This window comes from Vombatus ursinus, unplaced genomic scaffold (genome assembly GCF_900497805.2).
Source record: "Vombatus ursinus unplaced genomic scaffold, bare-nosed wombat genome assembly UNPS02014864.1, whole genome shotgun sequence".
NCBI classification, from domain to species: domain Eukaryota; kingdom Metazoa; phylum Chordata; class Mammalia; order Diprotodontia; family Vombatidae; genus Vombatus; species Vombatus ursinus.
This window is the reverse complement of record NW_020954642.1, coordinates 17,541,210-17,562,697: the sequence shown is the minus strand read 5'-3', so window position 1 is coordinate 17,562,697 and position 21,488 is coordinate 17,541,210. Positions and strand designations below refer to the sequence as shown.

Below are 21,488 nucleotides of genomic sequence, written 5' to 3'. Positions count from 1 at the left end.
GGAAGGAAGGAAGGAAGGAAGGAAGGAAGGAAGGAAGGAAGGAAGGAGGGAGAGAAGGAAGGGAGGAAGGGAAGAAGGGAGGAAGGGAAGGAGGGAGGAAGGGAGGGAGGGAGGAAAGAAGGAAAAAAGAAAGGAAGAAAGGAAGGTTGATAATGGTTTAAAGCAGACAAAAAATCAGTATTGTCTTCAGTGCTACCAATGCAGGAATTCTCTAAATTATAAGATTTTGCAGTGAAATTATCTTTCACTCCCCAAAGCCCAAGGTAGACACTTTTCTTTATTTCAGAACTGACATCTTTTTGTCATGACCATCTGTTAAAACATCACCTGGTTCATTGACTTTTGGTAAATCTATATGCTTATCAGCTCCCATGTTTTTCAATATCTCCCCAGTCTTTCCAGGGACTAAAGTACACCCCTAACCAATTGAGCTTTGCCCTTTTCTTTTGAAAATCTTGGCCATGACTATCTAGATTCTCCTTTCTATAAACAAGATAAATAAGATAAATCTTTCTTCTTTTTACGATTGTAGTCATTTGGATCAAAATACTGAAAAGGTCAGTTTCATTTATAGGTTTAAAATATGCTTCCTCCAAGACAAGTGGATTGGATTTTTCAAAATTTACATAAATATCTTTTTCAGAATTTTATCTGTGATCAACATAAAGTTCAATAGAGAGAGACCCTTTAATTATGTCACTTTGCAGGTGTGGGGTGCATTGTGAATAGAGGGTAGAGGCAAAGTGAGTTAATAGATACGTGGGCATTTCCCAGCTGCCAGGAAGCTCAGGCTTTGGGCACTTCTTCTTCATCTGGTCAGGCCTCTCCTTTCTTGCCCCTTGGTTGGCAACAGGGAACTTGACCTAGGTCCTCATTTTCAACATCCATGTTGATGTTTACTCAATCATTCAATCAATAAACATTTATTAATTATGTGCTGGGTGTCATGCTAAGCATTGAGAATACAAAGAAAGGCAAAAGACAATTGCTGCTCTCAAAGACCTCACAGTCCAGTAGGAGAGACAACATGCAAACAATTATATACAAACAAGCTAAATACAAGCTAAATTGGAAATAATCAACAGAGAGAAGACTCTAGAATTAAGGGGGATTGGAAAAGGCTTCCTGTTCAAAGTGGGATTTTTATTTTTTTTTATTTATTTTTTTTTAGGCAATTGGGGTGAAGTGACTTGCCCAGGGTCACACAGCTAATAAGTGTCAAGTGTTTGGTCTGAGGCCGGATTTGAACTCAGGTCCTCCTGACTTCAGGGCCGGTGCTCTATCCACTGCACCACCTAGCTGACCCCAAGGTGGAATTTTTAGCTGGGACTTAAAGGAATGTGGGGAAGCCAGGAGGTAGATATGAGGAGAAAGAACATCCCAGGCACAGGAGAAAACCAGCACCCAGGCCCCCCAATTTATCAAACTCTTCAACTCCCATGATGTTCACCCTCACTCTACCTTAGCTACACATAGAAATGTTCATACCCTTGACCTCAACATCATGCATGCTCAGCCTCCATGACCCAGAACCTCATAATTCCCCTTTCAGAAAATAACCTTTAAGAAGCCTTTGGTGAAAAATGGGTGGTAAAGCTTTCATTCTCCTTTCCCTTTTCCCCAGCTTCCCAGAACCCAGGCTGACCCTATGAAATTTGGCAGACCCTTGGGTTGTCTTTCTTCGCCAACCTTCCTACCAACACCATTACAACCCAGCTTTCAAGCCTGGATCATTTGCGTAAGATTCTCCTGGTTGGTAAAGAGGATGATGACCCAATGTTGTAGCTTTCATGAGAAGCATGAGGAGCTGGCTAAGCTCTAGGCAGTTATCAGGAAGACCTGACTGAATGCAACTCCTGCCTTAGGCACTTACTAGCTGTGCAACCCTGGGCAAGTCACTTAATATGAACCATATCAATAACAAAAACAGCAAAAATCACATGATTATCTCCATACATGCAGAAAAAGCCTTTGTCAAAATGTAACATTCATTCTTATTAAAAACATTAGAAAGCATAGGAATAAATGGAGCTTTCCTTAAAATGATAAGTAGTATCTATCTAAAATCATCTGCAAACATCTGTAATGAGGATAAGCTAGAAGCCTTTTCAGTAAGATCAGGGGTGAAACAAGGACGCCCATTATTAACACTATTATTCAATATTGTACTGGAAATGTTAGCTATAGCAATGAGATAAGAAAAATAAATTGAAGGAATTAGAATAAGCAATGAAGAAACAATACTATTGCTCTTTGCAGAAGATATTATGGTATGCTTAGAGAACCCTAAAGAAAGAACTAAAAAGCTAATTGAAAGAACTAACAACTTTAGTAAAGTTCCAGGATATAAAATACACCCACATAAATCATCAGCATTTCTGTATATTACCAACAAAGTCCAACAGGAAGAGACAGAAAGAGAAATTTCATTTAAAATAATTACAGGCAATATGAAATATGTGGGAGTCTATCTGCCAAGACATGCCTAAGAACATATGAACACAATTACAAAACACTTTTCACCCTCATAAAGACAGATCTAAACAACTGGAGAAATATTCATTGTAGATCAAGCCAATACAATAAAAATGACAATTCTACCTAAATTAAACTATCAAAAATATTTTCTAGAGCTAGAAAAAAATCATAAAATTCATCTGGAAGAACAAAAGGTCAAGAATATCAAGGAAATTAATGAAAAAAATGTGAAGGAAGGTAGCCAAGCAGTACCAGATCTCAAACTGGATTACAAAGCAGTAATCATTAAAACAATCTGGTACTGGCTAAGAAATGGTGGGTCAGTGGAATAGATTAGGTACACAGTACACAGTAGTAAATGACTGTGGTAATTTAGTGTTTGATAAACCCAAAGATCTAAGATTTTGGGACAAGAACTCCCTATTTGACAAGAACTGCTGGGAAAACTAGAAAACAGTTTGGCAGAAACTAGGCATAGATCAATATCTCACACCACATAACAAGCTTAGGTCAAAATGGGTACATGATTTTGACATAAAGTATAATGCCATAAGCAAATTAGAGGAACATGGAAAATTTTGCCTGTCAGATCTATGGATATAGGAAGGATTTATGACCAAACGACTAAACCAGCAACAGCACAAGCAAACCTAAAACAAAGACTCTCTTAGAATTGGAGCCTGGGACTTTGCAACCACTCCATACAGATAGCCCTCCTGGCCCAGGAAAATAGAAAAGCTATTTAAGCATTGCCAGTCAGAATATAATGCACTTCCCTTGACACACAATATCAATGCCTTCAAAACCACAATTAAAAAACAATTTCCAAAGCTTATTTAAAAAATCAAAAAGCAATTTCTTGCAAAGTAAGGTACCAGAAATTATCATTATACTCTTGCAGACAGGTTCCTACATGGAAGGTGTGTGTTACTCATGTAGGTTATGTATCTCTAAATGAAGGGTCACAATGTTGAGGTCTCCAAGGGAATAACCCTGGGATCTGTGCTTGGCCCTGTGCTGTTTATCTTAGAAAAAAAGTACAGACGGATATGTTCATCAAATCTTCATACAATACAAGCTGGGAAGGATAGTTCACAGATGGGATGATAGAATCAGAATCCAAGAGGATTTCAAAAGGCTAGAACATAGAGCTGAATCTAACTAGATGAAATTCAATAGGGATAAATGTAAGGTCTTGTACTTAAGTACAAAAAAATCAATTTCATGAGTACAAGAAGGCATGGTTAGAAAGCAAGTTTTGGGAAGATCTGGGGGATCTCAGTGGAAAGCTCTTAGTAGATTCCAACCTTAATATTGGGGCCAACTAGGTGACACAGTGGATAGAGCACTGGGCCTAGGGTCAGGAAAACCTGAGTTCAAATCCAGCCTCAGCCACTTACTAGCTGTGTGATTTTTAGGCAAGTCAATTAACCTGTTGGCCCCTCAGTTTCCTCATCTGTAAAATGATCTGGAGAAGGAAATGACAAACTACACCAGTATCTTTGCCAAGAAAACCTCAAAAGGGGTCACAAAGAGTTGTACACACTGAACAACAACTACAAAAACCTTAATGTGAATCGTAATTCAGCAATCAATTAATAAGCATTTACTCAGAGCTTACTATGTGCCAGGCACCAGGAATACAAAGAAATGCAAAATATGGTCTTTGCTCTCAGGGAGGTAAGTAGATACATATAAGACACATACAGAACAGATGGAAAGTCATCTGAAAAAGGAAACATTAGCTGTCAGGGGAAAGCAGGAAAGGCCTCTTGCCCAAAGTGAACTTCAAGCTGAGTCTTGAAAGAAGTCGGTAAACCAAGAGGCAGAGATGAGGGAGCAGAGTATTCCAGGCATGAGGGACAATCAGTGCAAAGGCATGGAGATAAGAGATGGTGTGTCACATTCAAGAAACAGAAAGTAAACCAATGGAGGGGAATAAAAGCATAATAAGACTTAAAAGATACCAAGGTACCTTGGGATCAAGGAATCCCAATCCCTTGGGGAATCATATCTTGAAGAGATTTAAATGTCAAACATAGGGCTTTATATTTGATCCTGGATGCAATCCAGTGATCCTCCAATAGATTTCCCTGTCTGTCATCTTCTTTCTATCACTTTTTCTTTTTCTTTTTCTTTTTTTTTTTGGGTGAGGCAATCGGGATTAAGTAACTTGCCCAGAGTCACACAGCTAGTAAGTTTCAAGTGCCTGAGGCCAGATTTGAACTCAGGTTCTCCTGACTCCAAGGCCAGAGTTCTATCTACTGCACCACCTCGCTGCCCTTCCATCACTTATTTTTAATCTTACTCTCTACTGGCTCATTCCCAATTGCCTGATCCTTCCATCCCCTCTAATTATCATCCTATATCTCTTCTGTCCTTTGTAACTAAATCCCCAACAGGTGCCTGTGATTTCTTTCCTCTCTCTCTCTTCTTAACCCCTTACAATCTGACTTCCAACCTCATCATTCCATCCAACTGCTCTCTCCAAAGTTACCAATGATCTCTTAGTTGCTAAATCTAATGACCTTTTTCTCTATCCTTATTCTCCTCAACACCTCTGCAGCCTCTGACTCTGTTGATCACCCTCTCCTCTTTAATACTCTTTTCTCAAAAAAAAAAAAAAGAAAAGAAATACTCTTTTCTCTCTAGGTTTCCAGACAGTGCTATCTCCTGATTTTCCTTCTACCTATTGGACTACTCCTTCTCAGTCTCCTTTGCTAGATCCTCATCCAGAGCACACTCTCTAACTATAGGTATCCCTCAAAGTTCTGTCCTAGGCCCTCTCTCTTCTCCCTCTACTTTATTTCATTTGGTGCTCTCATCAGCTCCCAAGGATTGAATCACCATCTTTATCTATGCTGATGATTCTCAGATCTTTGTATCCTGCCCCAACCCCTCTGCTGACCTCCAATCTTGCTTCTCCTACTGGACATCTGGTAGACATCTTAAGCTAAACATGTCCAAAAGAGAACCCATCATATTTCCCCTAAAACCTTTCCCTACTCCTACCATCCCTAACACTATAGAGGGCAACACTATGCTCCCAGCCCCTCGGGCTCATAACCCAGCTTACCCCTCTTACCCCCATATTCAAGCTGTTGCCATGGCCTGTCGATGTCAGCTCTGCAATATTTCTATTATGTGCCCCTTTTCTCCCCTCTGACACTGCCACCACTATAGTACAGGCCCTCATCACCTCCCAGCTAGACGATCACAATAGCTGCTGGTGGATTTGCCTGCCCCAAGTCTCTCCCTACTCCAATCCATCCTCCATTCAGCCACCTAAGTGATTTTCCTAAAGTGCAGGATGGAGCACATCATCCCCTACTCAATAAACTCCAGTGAGTCCCTATCACCTTCAGAATTAAAATACAAAATGCTCTGCTTGGCATTCAAAGCCCTTCATAAGAAGCCCCCTTGGTGTTGAGAGGACAGAGCCAAGATGGCAGAGTAAAAGCAGTGACTTGCTTGAGCTCTCCCCCAAAACCCTCCAAATACCTATAAAAAATGGCTCTAAACAAATCCTAAAGCAGCAGAACCCACAAAAAGACAGAGTGAAACAAATTACCAACCAAAGACAGCCTGGATGGTTGATCAGAAATGTATTTTGCACTGAGTGTGGAGAGAAGCGCAGTTTGGCAAGGGCACGCAGGCCACAGTGACCCTGGAGCAAGCTTCAGAGGACTGAATCGTGGGCAGCTGTGGTGGGTTCCAGACTTCTCAACCCACAAATGCCAAAGACAACTTAGAAGGTCAGTGGGAAAAGTCTGTTTCTATGTTGGTGAGAGAAGAGTGTGGGGTCCCAACCCCATTCCTTGGGGCACGGCTGCTTCCTGAGCTTCCGGCCCACAGACTGAGGGGGAATCGAGTGATTGATTAGAGGGGGATTGCAGGGATCTCTCTGCTGGTGCAGGATTCTCTTGCTTTGCCCTTGCTTGGATCTGGGTCACAGTTCTGGGTGGTGGTCCTGGGGCGAGGAGGAGTGCTGGCGTGGTGACACTTGTAGTGGCTGTGAAGAGGAAACCCTCCTCACAGTTCCAAGACAGAAAAGAGTGCTCATAGACCAGAGCACAGGCCAGGAAAGGAGTAAACACCTCAGCCTTGATCATAGCACCTTGGAAGAACTGAAAATTTACAGGTCCCTAGAAGTATCTCTGAAAACAGCTGCACAAAACCCCTGAAGGTTGGGACAGTACATTCTCCAAACTGGAAACACACTCCTACCTTAACAAAGAGTTTATAACTCAAGTAATTGACCCGGATCATGAGCAAGCAATGCAAAAAGAATCAGACTATCTTATCTTACTTTGATAACAAAGAATATCAAAACATACAACCAGAAGAAGACAATGAAGCCAAAGCACCTAGATCCAAAGCCTCCAAGAAAAATACGAATTGGTCCCAGGCCATGGAAGAGCTCAAAAAGGATTTTGAGAAGCAAGTAAGAGAAGTAGAGGAAAAACTGAGAGTGATGCTAAAGGAGACCCAAAAAAAATACCGAAGAAAATAACACCTCAAAAAATAGCCTAACCCAAATGGCAAAAGAGGTCCAAAAAGTCAATGAGGAGAAGAATGCCTTAAAAAGCAAAATTGGCCAAATGGATAAGGAAGTCCAAAAGCTTACTGAAGAAAATACTTCCTTAAAAATTAGAATGGAGAAATTGGAAACTAGGGACAATTTGAGAGATCAAGGCACTGTAACACTAATCCAAAAGAATGAAAAAATAAAAGAGAATGTGAAATATCTCATTGGAAAAACAACTGACCTGGAAAATAGATCCAGGAGAGAGAACTTAAAAATTATTGGACTATCTGAAAGCCATGATCAAAAAAGAGCTTAGACATCATCTTTCAAGAAATTATCAAGCAAAACTGCCCTGATATTTTAGAACCAGAGAGCAAAATAGAAATTGAAAGAATCCACCAATCACCTCCTGAAAGAGATCCCCAAAGGAAAACTCCTAGGAATGTTGTAGCCAAATTCCAGAATTCCCAGGTCAAGGAGAAGATATTGCAAGCAGCCAGAAGGAAACAATTCAAGTACTGTGGAAACACAATCAGGATAACACAAGATTTAGCAGCTTCTACGTTAAGGGTCCGGAGGGCATGGAGTATGATATTCCGGAGGGCAAAGGAGTTAGGACTACAACCTAGAATCACCTACCCAGCAAAACTGAATATAATCCTTCAGGGTCAAAAATGGTTATTCAATGAAATAGGGGACTTTCAAGCATTCCTGTGGAAAAGACCAGAGCTGAATAGAAAATTTGATCTTCAAATACAAGACTCAAGTGAAACATGGAAGAGGTAAACAGGAAAGAGAAATCATAAGAGACTTTTTAAGATTGAATTGTTTACATTCCTGCAGGTAAAGATGATATTTGTAACTCATGAGTCCTATGTCAGTATTAGGGTAGTAGGGTAGTGGAAAGGAAAAAAATTATATGTATGTATAGATAGATAGATAGATAGATAGAGGGCACAGGGTGAGTTGAAGATGAAGGGGTGATATCTGGAAAATAAAATTAAGGGGTGAGAGAGGATTATACTGGGAGAAGGAGAAAGGGAGAAGTAGAATGAAGTAAAATATCTCACATGAAACAGACAAGAAAAGGCTTTTACAGTGGAGGGGAAATGGGGGAAGGTGAGAGGGAATGAGTGAATCTTATTCTCATAGGATTTGGCTTAAGGAGGGAATAACATACTAAATGGAGTATGGAAATCTATCTTACCCCACAGGAAAATAAGGGGGAAAGGGGACAAGACAGCAGTGGGTTGATAGAGGGGAGGGCAGATTGGGGGAAAGGATAATCAAAAGCAAACTCTGAGGAGAGACAGGGTCATAAGAGAGAATAGAATAAATGGGGGTAGAATAGGATGAAGGGAAGTATACTTAGTTTTTCACAATAGGACTACTATGGAAGTGTTTTGCATGACTACACATCTATAACCCTTACCAAGATGCTTGCCCTTTCAATGAGGGTGGGTGGAGAGGGAGGAAGGGAGAAAATTTATAACCCAAAGTTTTAAAAATACATGTTAAAAAGAAAAAAAAGAAAAATTTAGAATAAAAAAAGAAAAAAAAAGAAGCCCCCTCCTACCTTCCTACCTTTCCAGTCTTCTTACACCTTACTCCCTGATACATATGTTTGGTTTTGGTTTTTTTTTGGTGAGACAATTGGAGTTAAGTGACTTGCCTGGAGTCACACAACTAGTGAGTGTTATGTGTCTGAGGCTAGATTTGAACTCAAGTTCTCCTGACTCCAGGGCTGGTACTCTATCCACTTCACCACCTAGCTGCCCTCATACTCTTCTTTCCAGTGACAATGGCCTCCTGACTGCTTCAAGCATTTTCTCTGGCTATCCCCTGCACCTAGAATGCTTTCCCCCATCATCTCTGCCTACTATTTTTCCTGGCATCCTTTTTACTAGAAGCCTTTCCCACCGCTTCTTAATTCTAGCACCTTCTAATTATTTCCTATTTATCCTATATACAGCTTGCTTTGTATATATTTGCTTCTGTTAGACTGTAAGCTCCTTGAGGGCAGGGACTGTCTTTTGCCCCTTTTTGTATCCCCAGCATTTAGCACAGTGCCTGGCAATAGCAGATGCTTGATGAATGTTTGCTGATTGATGAAATAGGGAGTCACTGAAACTCAGTGAGCAGGGAAGTGACATGAGCAGATCTTTGCTTTTAAAAAAAATCACCTTGACAGCTAAGTGAAAGATAAAATAGACTGGGAGGAGCTTCAAAGCAGAGAAACCAATTAGAAGGCCATTCTAGTCATCTAGGCAAGAGAGGCAATGAGGGCCTGAACAAGAGATGCAGCTGTAAGGAGGGAAGAGATACTGTAAAAGTAGAAATGACAAAATCTGGCCACAGACTGGAGAGGGAGGAGTCTGAGATGACACCGAGATTGTGAGCCTGGGTGACCAGGAAGACGGTGGATCCCATGACACTGTAAAGGACATACAGAAGCGGGGGTGGGGGGGACATCATGAGCTGTGTTTTGGACACAGTGAGTTTGAGATGCATATGGTATCCTGATCAAGATGTCCAAGAGGCAGTAAAAGATGTGGCACTGAAGTTGAGGATAGAGACTGGAGAACATAATCTGGGAATCATTTTCATAGAGATGATCACTGGATCCACGGGAACAGATGAATCACCAAGCAAGATGGGGACAGAGCCTTGGAGGATGAGATAACCACCATCAGTGGATGTGATATGAATGAAAAAGCAGCAGAGAAGCCTGTGGGGTGGTAGGACAAACAGGAAAACCAGGAGAGAACAACGTAAAAACAAACAAACTGTGAAGGAGTGGGTTAAAAAAAACAAACACAATATCTATTTTTGGCTGCATTGAAGGACACAGCTCCATACAATAATAAAGAGATGATCTGAAACACAAAGTTTTAAAAACATGTTAAAAAAATTGTTTTCACATGCAACTGGGAAATAAGAAATACAGGAAATGGGGTATAGAAATCTATCTTGCCCTACAGGAAAATAAAAGGGGAAGGGAACAAGAGAACAGGGGAGAGATGGAAGGGAGGGAAGATTAGGGAAAGGGGTATACGGAATGCATGCCCTCTTGGGGGGGAGGGAAGAGATGGGGAGAAAATTTGGAATTCAAAATCTTGTGGAAGTGAATGTTGAAAACAAAAAATAAATAAATTTTTAAAAAGTAAAAAAGAATTTAAAAAAAGAGAGATGATGATGCTCCCATGCTATTGTCAGATCTCATCCGGAGGACTGATTTCTGTTCTGAGCACTACAGCTTAAGGACAATGGAGAGTGTCCAGAGGAGGACAGCCAGGACTGTGAAGGGCTCCATCATAATAGAATTGACTGAAGGAATTGGGGAGGTTTAGGCTGGAGAAGACTCAAGGGGAACATTCATAGTTGTCTTCCAGTGTTTGAAGGACTGGCATGGGGAAGAGGGGCTAGGACTCTTCTGTTTGCCCCTAGATGGCAGAACCAGAAGTCATGGGTAGAAGTTGCAAACAAGACAAATTTAGGCTTAAGGTAGGAAAAACTTCCTAACAATTAGAGCCACCCAAAAGTCAATGAGGCTGCCTGGAGAGGTGATGGTTCCTCCTCCTCAGAGGTCTTTAAGCAGGCTTCAAGACCACTTGTAGAGTATGTTATAATGGGGATTCCTTTCATGGATGGGTTGAACTAAATAACCTTGGAGGTCCCTTCAAATTTTCTGATTCCGTTTATTTCCCTGATCCTTCTATGACATGTGAATACCTTTCTCTGATAAAATTAAAGTGAGCAACCTTATTGGATAAGCAAAAGGGAGGCACAGCTTTGTAGGCTTTCAATAGCTAAGCCCTATAGACTTGGTCGGTCTTAGAGAAGCCCAGGATCTCAGGAGGGCTTTGAGGAGGAGACTCATGGAGGAAGAGAAGGAAACTTCCGTCTCCCTCACCATTCTCATCAGCCATGGACTCTAGCAGTGAACTGAGACTCCAGCCAGAAGTCTGAGAGTTCTCCAGGTTCGGTTGGAGAATGCTCAGCTCAGGTCTTGGCACAATTGAAAAAAGCAGAGACACACATGGATACAGATGTTACTTGGACAAAACAGTTTCAAAGAATGAAACCGTTTCAAACAATGGGACCCTTAGCCACTGAGAAGAGAGGAAGTAAGTAAATAAGTACTTAACTTTGTGCTAGGCACTGTGCTAAGCACTTTACAAATATTATCTCATTTAATCCTCACAATAGCCTGGGAGATAGGTGCTATTATCCCCATTTTACAGTTGAGAAAATTGATAGAAGTTAAGTGACCTGCCCAGGATCACACAGCTGGTAAATTTCTGAGTCCAGATATGGAGGCAAATCTTCCTGACTCCAGGTAGAGCATTCTCTCCACTGCGCCACCTAGCTGCTTATGGAGAAAAGAGCCCAGGAACCCAGCAGAGCAGCCTAGCAGAGCACTCCATGAAGAAAGGACTTCTAATCCTACAGTACCTGGGGCTGTGAGCTGCCTTTGCCATATATGCATCATCCTATGCATTCCTCATTGCTCTCACTGCCATTATACTCTTAAGTATGAACCCATTCTTCCTATCAATGCTTCCTATCAATCCTATCAATGTCACGGTATGCCTTTGTTTACAGATGGAATGTTTCTAAGCTACTGTCTTTACAATTCCATCTTACTATGCCTTTGCTAAGATATAATGGTATATACTGTTAATGGAAAGCACATTGGTATAGGCTTAGGAGCTATACTCTTAGGAGTGCAGACCCAGAGAACTACCTCTGGCAATTCAACCCACAAGTCAGAGTACAAAAGAGGAAGCCATCCAGCTACTTGTTATATGTGGGCAGGCAAGAGGACAACAATATAAAGAATAAATATATAGAGAAAAAAGGCAAAGAAATTGGTGAGGGAGGGCCCTGGCAATTGGGGTGGGAGAGAAGGGATAGGACCAGGAAAGGCTTTATGTAGAAGGTGAGGGATTCTGTTAGGTGAGATGGGAGTGTGTTCCTGGCATGAAGGATGCAAAGGTAAGGGAAAGGTTGATGTGTACAGAACAGAGAAGGCTAGTTTGGCTGGATGGAAGAGCAAGGAAAGGTGGGTAATATATAATGAGGCTGGAATGATAGGTTGGTACAAGTCAAGAAGGGTTTTAAAAGTTAAACAAGGGGCAGCTAGGTGGTGCAGGGGATACAGCCCTGCGGGCTCTGGAGTCAGGAGGACGAGTTCATATCAGGTCACAGACACATAACACTTACTAGCTGGGTGACTCTAGGTAAGTCACTTAACCCCAATTGCCTCACCTAAAAAAAAAAAGTTAAACAGAAGAGTCTGGCTCATGAGTCAAATATATGTAAAATGCTCTGAAAACTTTTAGTGTTACTACATAAATGTGAGATGGAGTGCCAAGCTCAGATAACAAGCAGAGATCATCTTGGCCAGAACACAGTGTTCATGAAAGCGAGGACATAACATGAAGGAAGTCTGGGAAGGTAGACTGCTGTACTATTATAAAGGAAATAATTTTAGTAACTGAGTGGAGGGTGAATTGGAGACAGGAAATAATGAGGGCCCAGATGAGAGATGCTATGTGGTGAGTGATAATGACTTCAAGTGTGCAGGTGATGGCCTCGGCAGAGGTGTTGTGGTAGAGGAACAAACAAGACTGAATTCAAATGGCCTGAGTCACTGAGATAGCAATCTATCAACTCTCCCAACTTTTCCACATAAATTACTATCAAGCTACATTTCCCTAGCCTGTACCTGCACAATTAATTTCAACTTTTTAAAATGTCTTTTTAATGGGATACTTTACCCTGAACAACAGAACCTATTAAACATATGTTTGGAACTATGCTCTCTAAATGGGGAAAGGAACATTTATTAAGCACCTACTATGTACCAGGCCCTGGGCTAAGCACTTTACAAGTATTATCTCACCTGAGCCTCACCAACAGCCCTGGGAGGTGTTGTTCAGTCATTTTTTCAGTTGTGCCCAACTCCTTGTGACACCATTTGGGATTTTCTTGGCAAAGATACAGGAGTGGTTTGCCATTTCCTTCTCCAGTTCATTTTACAGATGAGGAAACTGAGGCAAACAGGGTGAAGTGACCTGCCTAGGGTCATACAGATAGTATCTGAGGCCAGATTTGAACTTGTGAAGATTGAGTCTTCCTAACTCCAGGCCCAGCACTCTAACCACTGAGTCACTTAGCTGCCCTGAGAGATAGATGCTTTTATTATCTCCATTTTGCAGTTGAGGAAACTGAGGCAGAAAAAGGTTAAGTAATTTGCCCAGTCACACACCTGGTAAGGGTCTAGAGCTGGATTTTGATTCAGGTCTGACTCCAGGCCCAGGGTTCTATCCACTCCGTCACCTCAGTGCCAAGACTAACAGTGTATTAGTTACTGTTTCCCCTCTGTGTATTTTTCCTTGTATACAATTGCAGTTTTGCACCGCTGCGTATCTAGAGCTCTCCTCTCTTTGCATGGTATCACATGTTTTCTGTGTATTCATGGGAGCTCCAGAATTGGAAGGCACCCAAAAGATAACCTTTTTATCTCTTCTAGGTTTGCAACAGCAGTCATCATTAACTCTTCACTCTCTAATTCCCCCTCATTTCCAATCAGCTGCTAAGGTTCGTCCAATACAGCTCCAAAACATTCAGCTTGATGAAATGGATAAAGTGTTGGTCTGTGAGTAAAAGGACCTGGGTTCAAATCCTCTACTGCTTACTACCTGGACTCAGTTTCCTCATCTATAGTAAAATAAAGGTATTGGATTCTTCAGTCTCTAAGCTTTCTTCCAGCTGTGACATTTTTATGTTCTAAGGGTCCTCCCAGATCTAACATTTCATTTATTCCATCAATATGAGGTGGGGGAGGAGGGCTAGTCCTCTGGACTTCTGTCTCAGTTATGGACTTGGAAGTCTAGGGAGGACTCCGCCTTATTTAAATCCAATTCCTTTACAAGTCAGACACCTTCCTGATGTCATTGGTCCTCTTCAAGAACAAAGGGCACCCAACAACAATGGGAGGGGGGGTCAAGAGGGACTCTGGGGTTGCCAACCACAGGAACTACAAAGACAGTGATTCTTTCAAGGGAAATAGCAACTAAGTTAAGAGGAAAGAAGGATTTGCATGAAAATCAATCAAAGAGGGATTATGATGTGCTGGAGATACAAAAACAAAATGCTGTTCTTTGAAGAGTTTACAATCTATCAAAGTAGATAGGTATGTAATTAAGTAAATATAAAGTAATGGGGGGGGCAGGGAACAACTAGTAGCACCTAAGGTCAGATGGAGGCTGGAATAAGAAAAAGGTTTGTGTAGCAAGTAACACTGGAGCTGAGCTTTGAAAGGAGCGAGAGATACTAAGAGGGGAAAGGGAGGAACATGTTCTTCCTAGCTTTGGGAGACAATCTGTGGAGGAGTGGGGACAGGAGATGGAATGCTACCCACAAGAAACGGCAAGGACAATTTGGCCAGAATGTAGGAGGCATGAAAGGGAGAAGGGTTCGATAAGCCTGTTAGGGTAGGCAAAACAGGATTGTAAGGGGCTCAAGATGCCAAACAGAGGTGTTTTTTGGTTTTGAGTTTTGTTTTTTGTTTTTTTAATCCTAGAGACAATAAAGAGCCAGTGGAGCTTTTTGAAGAGTGATATCCTGTACTTCAGGGATATCACTTTGGCAGCTGTGTGGAGGACTGCATAGGATGAGTCCCAACAAGGATATGTGGAGCACTAGCACCTGTGGGTAGAGATATCCAGCTGGTCAGGATGGCCTGGAGTTCAGGAGGAAGAGTCAAGCTTGTAGTAGGTTTGGGAGTCCTCTCCCAGGGACAGCAGAGGGGATCACCAAATGAGTTTAAAGAGAAAAAATCAAAGGTCAGGGTTGGGGGACACTCCCAGTGAACCAGCAGGAGATGGAATCCAAGCAAGGAGTGGTGGGGTACAAACTCCTCCTTGAAACCTCTGATTCCCTTCAAAGGAGGGTTTGCTAATTGTGTTCCCAAAGCCCAGTCCTTTTTCCTTTCTCAGTGATCTATTCCATCTGGCCCTCTGGATTCAATTATCATCTCTATACCAAGTCCTGTTCTCAAGCTTGAAATCTTTCTCTTCATTTCCTGGTCTGCAGGACCCCTCTGCCTAGATGTGCCAGAGGCATCTCAGGCTCTATGTTCTTGTGTCCAAGATGTATCCCAATGTGTTGTAGGCAATTAGATGGCTCAGTAGATAGAGAGGGGCCTGGACTCTGCAAGACCGAAGGTCAAATCTAGTCTCTAACACTTACTAGCTGTGTAATCCTGGGGGAAGCACTTTAACCTCTGCCTCAGTTTTCCCCATCTGTAAAATGGGGGATATCAGCACTTCTTTCCTAGGGTGGTTGTGAAAATCAAATTAGATAATAACCGTAAAGTGCCTGGCACACAGTAATAATATAGAAATATAAAGTGTATTATTATTATTTCCTTCAAGTAGGATGCCAGCTCCTGGAAAACAAAGGCAGTTTCCTCTGTCTTTGTATCTGGAAGGCCCTGCATGCAGTAGGTGCTCAATAACTCCTGCATTGAAGTGCTGGAGTAGCTCAACCTGGCTGGCCAGAGGCGAGGTTAAATTTTCAGGGTAAACACACCTCACCTCCGAATCTGCAAATACTACAATCAGGACTTGGTGCATTGTCGTGTGGATCGTCCAGGCTTAAGAAAGGGTTAACAGTGCTGATTAAACTTAAAAGGATGCCCGGTCTACATCCCTTACCTCTGCCAGGATCCCGTGGTTAAACATTAACCAGCACACCCCAGGCTGGAAGAACCCTTTCAGGTCATCTAGTCCAATCCACTCATTTTTACAGATGGGAAGGCTGAGGCCCAGGGATGCGTCGTGAATTGGCACTGGAAACACACTGGTCGAGCGGAATCCCCCCTCCCTCCTGATCGCCGGATTTTCACAGCAACCCCGCCTTTATTCTTAGGCAGCTTAGGGATCTCAGAGAAGCGGTGTTAGAACGCAAGGACAATGTTTTTGTCCTCTCCGCACCACCGTAGACGTCCCTCCCGGAAACGCCCTTTACTTCCTCGCCACCAAAGCCGCACACCGGAAGTGAGCCTTGCCGGCTTGGGCCGCTCAATGAACGGCCCGCCCCGGGTCCAGATAACATGGTGGGCGCAGGCGGCGGCGCTGGCCTGGGCGGCCTCTTGGAGAACGCGAACCCGCTGATCTACCAACGGTCCGGGGAGCGGCCCGTCACCGCAGGCGAGGAGGACGATCAGGTCCCTGATAGCATCGACGACCGAGAGATCTTCGATATCCACGGGCGGCCGGAGATCCTGCGCCTGGGGAGTTTCGCGGGCCGAGAATCCCAGGGGCGGCGGCGGGAAGTGGAACGAGGCCTGGGGAGTTTGCGAGAGAGGGCCCGGCTGGAAGCGAGGGCGGGACCTGGCGGGGGCGGGGTGTGAGTGGGATCATCCTTAGGAGTTGGGCAGGGATCGGAGGGGGTGGGGGCGGGGCGTTCGATTGGTCATCCTCAGGAGTTGGGCGGAGCCTATGTGGGGTAGGGGCGGGGCCTGAGCTCGAGCCATCCCGGGGCAAGTTGGGCGGGGGCTGGGACAAGGAGACAGCTCTGGAGCGCCCCCTGCTGGCCTTGGCGCAGTAGCGTTTTCCTTCACTCGCCGCGCACACCTGATCCGGTCCATCAATGACCCCGAGCACCCGCTCACCTTGGAGGAGCTGAATGTCGTGGAGCAAGTGCGGGTGAAAGTGAGGAAGGGGATGGGGGGGGCGGGTCCTGCCATCACCTTAGTGATTTCTGCTCCCCTCCCCCAGTGATTTCCCCTGGGAAGAGATGAACCCATCCACAGGGATGCTTTCTCAGTTATTAAATCAACTAGCTTTTATTAAAGAGCCTACTTTGTGCCAGGCACTGTGCGAAGCGCAGGGAATATAAAGGAAAGTGAGCGAGGCTTCCCTGCGTGTGTGTTTATAATGCTTTAAGGTTTAGGAAGTGCCTTCCTCGTTTGTGATGCCAACATCATCCCTATTGTACAGAGGAAGAGACTGAGGTTATTGTATAAATTGTTCTGGTTCTGTTCAGTTCACTTTGCATCATTTCATATATTTTTTTCCAGGTGTCTCTGAAGTGATCCATTTCACCATTTTCTCCAGCACAGTAATATCCCATTACCTTCATATACCATATTTTATTTAGCCATTCCCCAATAGATGAGTACTCTTTTAGTTTCCAGTTCTTTGCTACTACAAAAAATAATAGTAATAGTAGTTGCTCTAAATAATTTTGTATATATGGATCTTTTTCTCGAATTATAACCAAGCAATAGTATAGCACAGTGGATAGAGCACCAGCCATAAAGTCAAGAGGACTGAAGTTCAAATCCGGCCTCAGACACTTGACACTTAAAAGCTGTATGACCCTGGGCAAGTCACTTACCCTGATTGCCTCACCTAAAAAAAAATTCCTATTATCCAGGAGCCTCGCCACCCCCAAACAATTGTCCTTTTCCTATTTTATCTACTTTGCCAATCTGATAGGTATGAGGTGAAACTTCAGAGTTGCATTTCTTTACTCATTATTTAGAGCACCTTTTCCTATGTTTGTTGATAAATTGGATTTCTTCCGGTTTATATCCTTTGACCGCTTATCAAGTGGGAATAGCTCTTCTTTTAAATTTAAATCAATTCCTCATATATCTTAGATATCAGATTTTTATCAGAGAAATTTGATTCAAAGATTTTTTCTAGTAACATGTTACCCTTCTAATTTTAACTGAACTGCTTTTGTTCCCACAAATACTTTTTAATTTTATGTAATCAAAATTGTCCATCTTGTTTTCTGTGACTCTTTTTGATCATGTATTCTTCCCCTATCCGTAGATCCAAGAAGTAATTTCTTCCGTATTCCTCTAATTTATTTATGATATTACCCTTTATGTCTAAGTTATAAATCCATTTGGAGTTTATCTTGGTATGTGATGTGAAATGTTTTCTATACCTAATTTTTACCAAACTGCTTTCCACTTTTCCCAGCAGATTTTGTCAAATAATGAGACCTAACCTTAGTACTTGGGGTCTTTAGGTTTATCAAACACTTTGCTACAGAGTTCATTTGCTCTCTGTGTTACGTGCCAAACTTGTTACACTCACCAACCTCTCTATTTTTTTAACTGGTTGGTAGCAAATTATTTTGATGGTTACTGCTTTGTGCAATAGTTTGAGACCTGGTACGCTAGGCCTCCTTTGATCCTTTTAAAAAAAAAATTCCCTTAAGATTAAGATTCTTGATCTCATGTACATAGAGAATTCAGGGAGGGAAGCAAGGTGAGTCTACCGTGCAGTTTTCCTGAGCAGTTCTGTGGCAGTTTGACCATTGACGGAGCACTATAAGAGCACGTAAGAGCTCAGAGAAGCAGGAGAGCTTTGAAAGGTACAAGGTGAATTTATTACAAACTTCAAAGTAAAGCATGCTGTACATAATAGAGTATCACAGTTTCATGCATGATCACCCCTTTTCTGTTCCACTTTAGATATGGAAATGCTCTTTTTGTTTGGCACTAAGTTCAGAATTTTTTAGAAACCACTCAGAGTCAGCGTGGGCCTTTGTGTCTAGGTATCAGTATTGACCTCCTTGACACTGGAAGAAGAGCCCAGATAAGCAGTAGTTGGCACTCTCTCCTTCTTCTGCAGGTTAATGACAAGGAGAGTACAGTGGCTGTGGAATTTACTCCCACAATCCCTCACTGCAGTATGGCAACATTAATCGGCCTGTCCATCAAAGTCAAGCTGATCCGCTCCTTGCCTGAAAGGTTCAAGGTCAGTGAAGGACATGCATGCTCCATAGCTATGTACTAGCTCTATATCTGACTTGCTAGTTAGCCCTTTGAATACTTTTAAAGGGAATTTGAGTGAGGTGTCTGTCATACTCTGTCCTTTGTGAAAGGGCATTGAGGAACGAAGAGTCATAAATCTCCTCCTAAGTCACCTTGCCCCATGCCCTGAGAGGCCTGGGAGATGGGCCCTTAGCAAGAATCAGAATTTGTTCAAGGCCTTTCAATGGCTCTTTCATTCTTCCTCCCAGATGGATGTTCACATTACTCCTGGGACACATGCCTCAGAACACGCCGGTGAGTATGGGCCCCAGTCCCACACTTCTCCTCCTGGCAGTGCCCTCTCATTCCAATGGAAACACCCAAGAAAGGATAGAATTGGGTTGTTGTTTTTTTTCCCTGGTTTCCATCTACTTGACGTGAGATCTTTCTTCATTTCTGGGGTCTGAATTAGGGCAAGTGACCTTCCCTCAACCCTATTTCCCAAGATCAAGATGAGAGTCAGGAGGAAAGATCTGGATTGAAATCTTGCTACAGACACCCAACTTTCTTCCTGCCTGCCAGTATATCCATTCCCTCCTGACGGGGGAACCTAGTCAGTGGAGGTCTGGTCCTGGAATTGTGTCCCATCTGGGGAGAACAGGCTGCAGGAGCAGGGCAAACAACTGCTGGTTTCCTATTAGATGGTATGGGAAATTTGGCCTGAAGCCTGCTAAATGAACTGGAAAGGAAGAAGGCTGTTTTGGTCAGGGGGACACAGGGAGGCAGATGTGGGGATTTAGGGCTTCCTCCCCAGTCAGCCTTTTGTGCCTGCCCAACAAAAGGCAGATTTGGGCTTCTTGCAGTGAGCATTTGCTAAGTACTTCCTGTCTGCCTAGATTCCTGCTGGATCCTGAGAGGGGGCACAGGAGAAGCATTAGGCAGCTTTCCCCCTTGAGACATTTCTAACCTAATTACTGAGAAAGAATATAAACAATTTAAGAACAATGCTACAACAGTGAGGACGTATTTATTATCATCCTCATTATTACTATTGCTGTTATTATATTACAAATGATAAGTGCTTAGGAAATTCCAAGTCAGAGGACTCACTGTGGATTAGGTTAAACCAGAAGGTTTCACAGGGCATGAGTCCTGAGGATACAGATTGGTGGAAAAGTGAAGATGGTTACTGCCAGGGAGAACAGAATGAAGGAAGACAAGCGGGGCAGAAGGCCTCCATGCGTTTACTACACAGTAAGGAGATTGGCCTTGAGAGGAGGGGGAGTAAGGGTCCAGGCAGGGCCAGTCTGACCCATCCAGAACGGGCCTTGCAGGAAAACGGAAGCCATGGGGAGTTTTGAACAAGCAAGTGAAGGTTTGAATGCCATTTGGGAAGAGTTAGTCTGGTGGCCTGGGCCAGGTGGACCGGAGGCCAAAGACTGAAGAAGCGATGCCAGTTCATTTCCTGAAGTAACCCAGGTATGGGATGACAATGGCTGAACAGGGGTGGCGGCCTGACTGTGCAGATCAGGGAATATGAACAGTGTTTTGAAGGAAGAAACAACAGATCTGGTAACTGACTGGATATTAGGGATGGCTCTAGGATAGCACAGCAGAAAGGGCATGGAGCCTAGAGTCAGGAACTTGGGGTTCTAGGTCTGGCTTTCCAGAGCCGGGGCCTTGAGCCACATCAGTTCTCTCCTCTTGGCGTCAGTTTCTTCTGAAGTGAGGAGCTGGACTGAAGAGATCTTAGGCCATCTACTCCAGCACTCATGTTCTTTGTGCTCGGGTCCCTTAGAGCACACGGTGCCTTCCAGCTCTGGCAGCCTCTGCTCTCAGCCCTCAGGCTGTGGGACCGCCAGGCAGGAGGTGCTCCTGGGGCGCTACTCCCAGGCACCCACCCCACCTGTCTCTGTTCATTTCTTGTCCAGTGAACAAACAGCTTGCTGACAAGGAGCGCGTCGCAGCAGCTTTGGAGAATTCCCATTTACTGGAAGTTGTAAACCAGTGTCTGTCGGCTCGTTCCTAGCTCCTTAGGAGAGGAGCCCCCTCCTGAGGATCCTGCCGTTCTCACCTGTCCATCCGTGTCCTGTCTGCCTTCCCCTCTTCCCCCTTCCCCTCCCCACCCCGTTTGTCACTCACACCCCATTGTGTGTCTGAGGAAATGCGTAGGACATGCTGTGCCCTCTACAGCCACTTGGCAGACAGCTGTCTGGGTGGGCACAAAGGGGTACAAGGAAATGAGTTGTGCCACTGAAGAGGACATTGAAAATACTTTAATAAACCTTTAATTTATACTTCACTGTTAAAAAAGTTTCCAAGCCGTGTGTTTTCAGAGGCGTTCCAAAGGTCAGGGCCAAGCCCCTTCAATACCTCTTGTCCCTGCCCCCAGGGAGAGGGAAGCATAGCTGGAGAGGGAGCGGCAGGGAGGTCCCGGGCCTGCATCAGAGAGCCAATGCATCTGCAGCATTGGGCCTGGAGGCGGAGCAGCCCCAGGAGGACATAGAGGAGTCATGGGGATGGGGAAAGTGATAAACGAAAGGCTCACTACAATGGGCCAATGGCGGAATTAAGAAGTGGGTACTTGGAGCTCCGCTTCTAGATAGAGAGCCATTCTTATGTCTGTAGCCCGTGGCCTGGTGGGCATAGGGGCTGATATAGCAGGGAGCCCTGACCTGGGGTAACACCAATTAC

General features: G+C 43.6%; 2 protein-coding genes across 2 annotated transcripts in view; one reads left to right on the top strand and one right to left on the bottom strand.

Moving 5' to 3' along the window:
• The window catches only part of LOC114027896 (liver carboxylesterase 2-like), a 42,089-nt gene extending 26,029 nt beyond the window's left edge, over positions 1-16,060 (bottom strand). The window contains exon 1 of the mRNA XM_027842075.1: positions 15,733-16,060. The gene's annotated coding sequence lies outside the window, so the exon portion shown is untranslated. The remainder of the gene's footprint in view (positions 1-15,732) is intronic.
• Positions 14,737-21,107, top strand: LOC114027897 (cytosolic iron-sulfur assembly component 2B-like). Its single transcript, XM_027842076.1, has 6 exons — positions 14,737-14,787; positions 16,020-16,278; positions 16,652-16,731; positions 18,673-18,798; positions 19,064-19,109; positions 20,726-21,107. The coding sequence occupies exons 1-6, from the start codon at positions 14,752-14,754 to the stop codon at positions 20,821-20,823; spliced, it is 645 nt and encodes a 214-aa protein (XP_027697877.1). The 5' UTR covers positions 14,737-14,751; the 3' UTR covers positions 20,824-21,107.
• The last annotated feature ends 381 nt before the right edge of the window (positions 21,108-21,488 follow it).

Coding starts and splice junctions, on each gene's coding strand:
- LOC114027897 (XM_027842076.1), top strand. CDS start 14,752: ATGGCCTGGAGTTCAGGAGGAAGAGTCAAGCTTGTA. Junction 16,279..16,651: donor CGACGACCGAGAGATCTTCG/ATATCCACGGGC, acceptor CTCGCCGCGCAC/ACCTGATCCGGTCCATCAAT. Junction 19,110..20,725: donor ACATGCCTCAGAACACGCCG/GTGAGTATGGGC, acceptor TTTCTTGTCCAG/TGAACAAACAGCTTGCTGAC.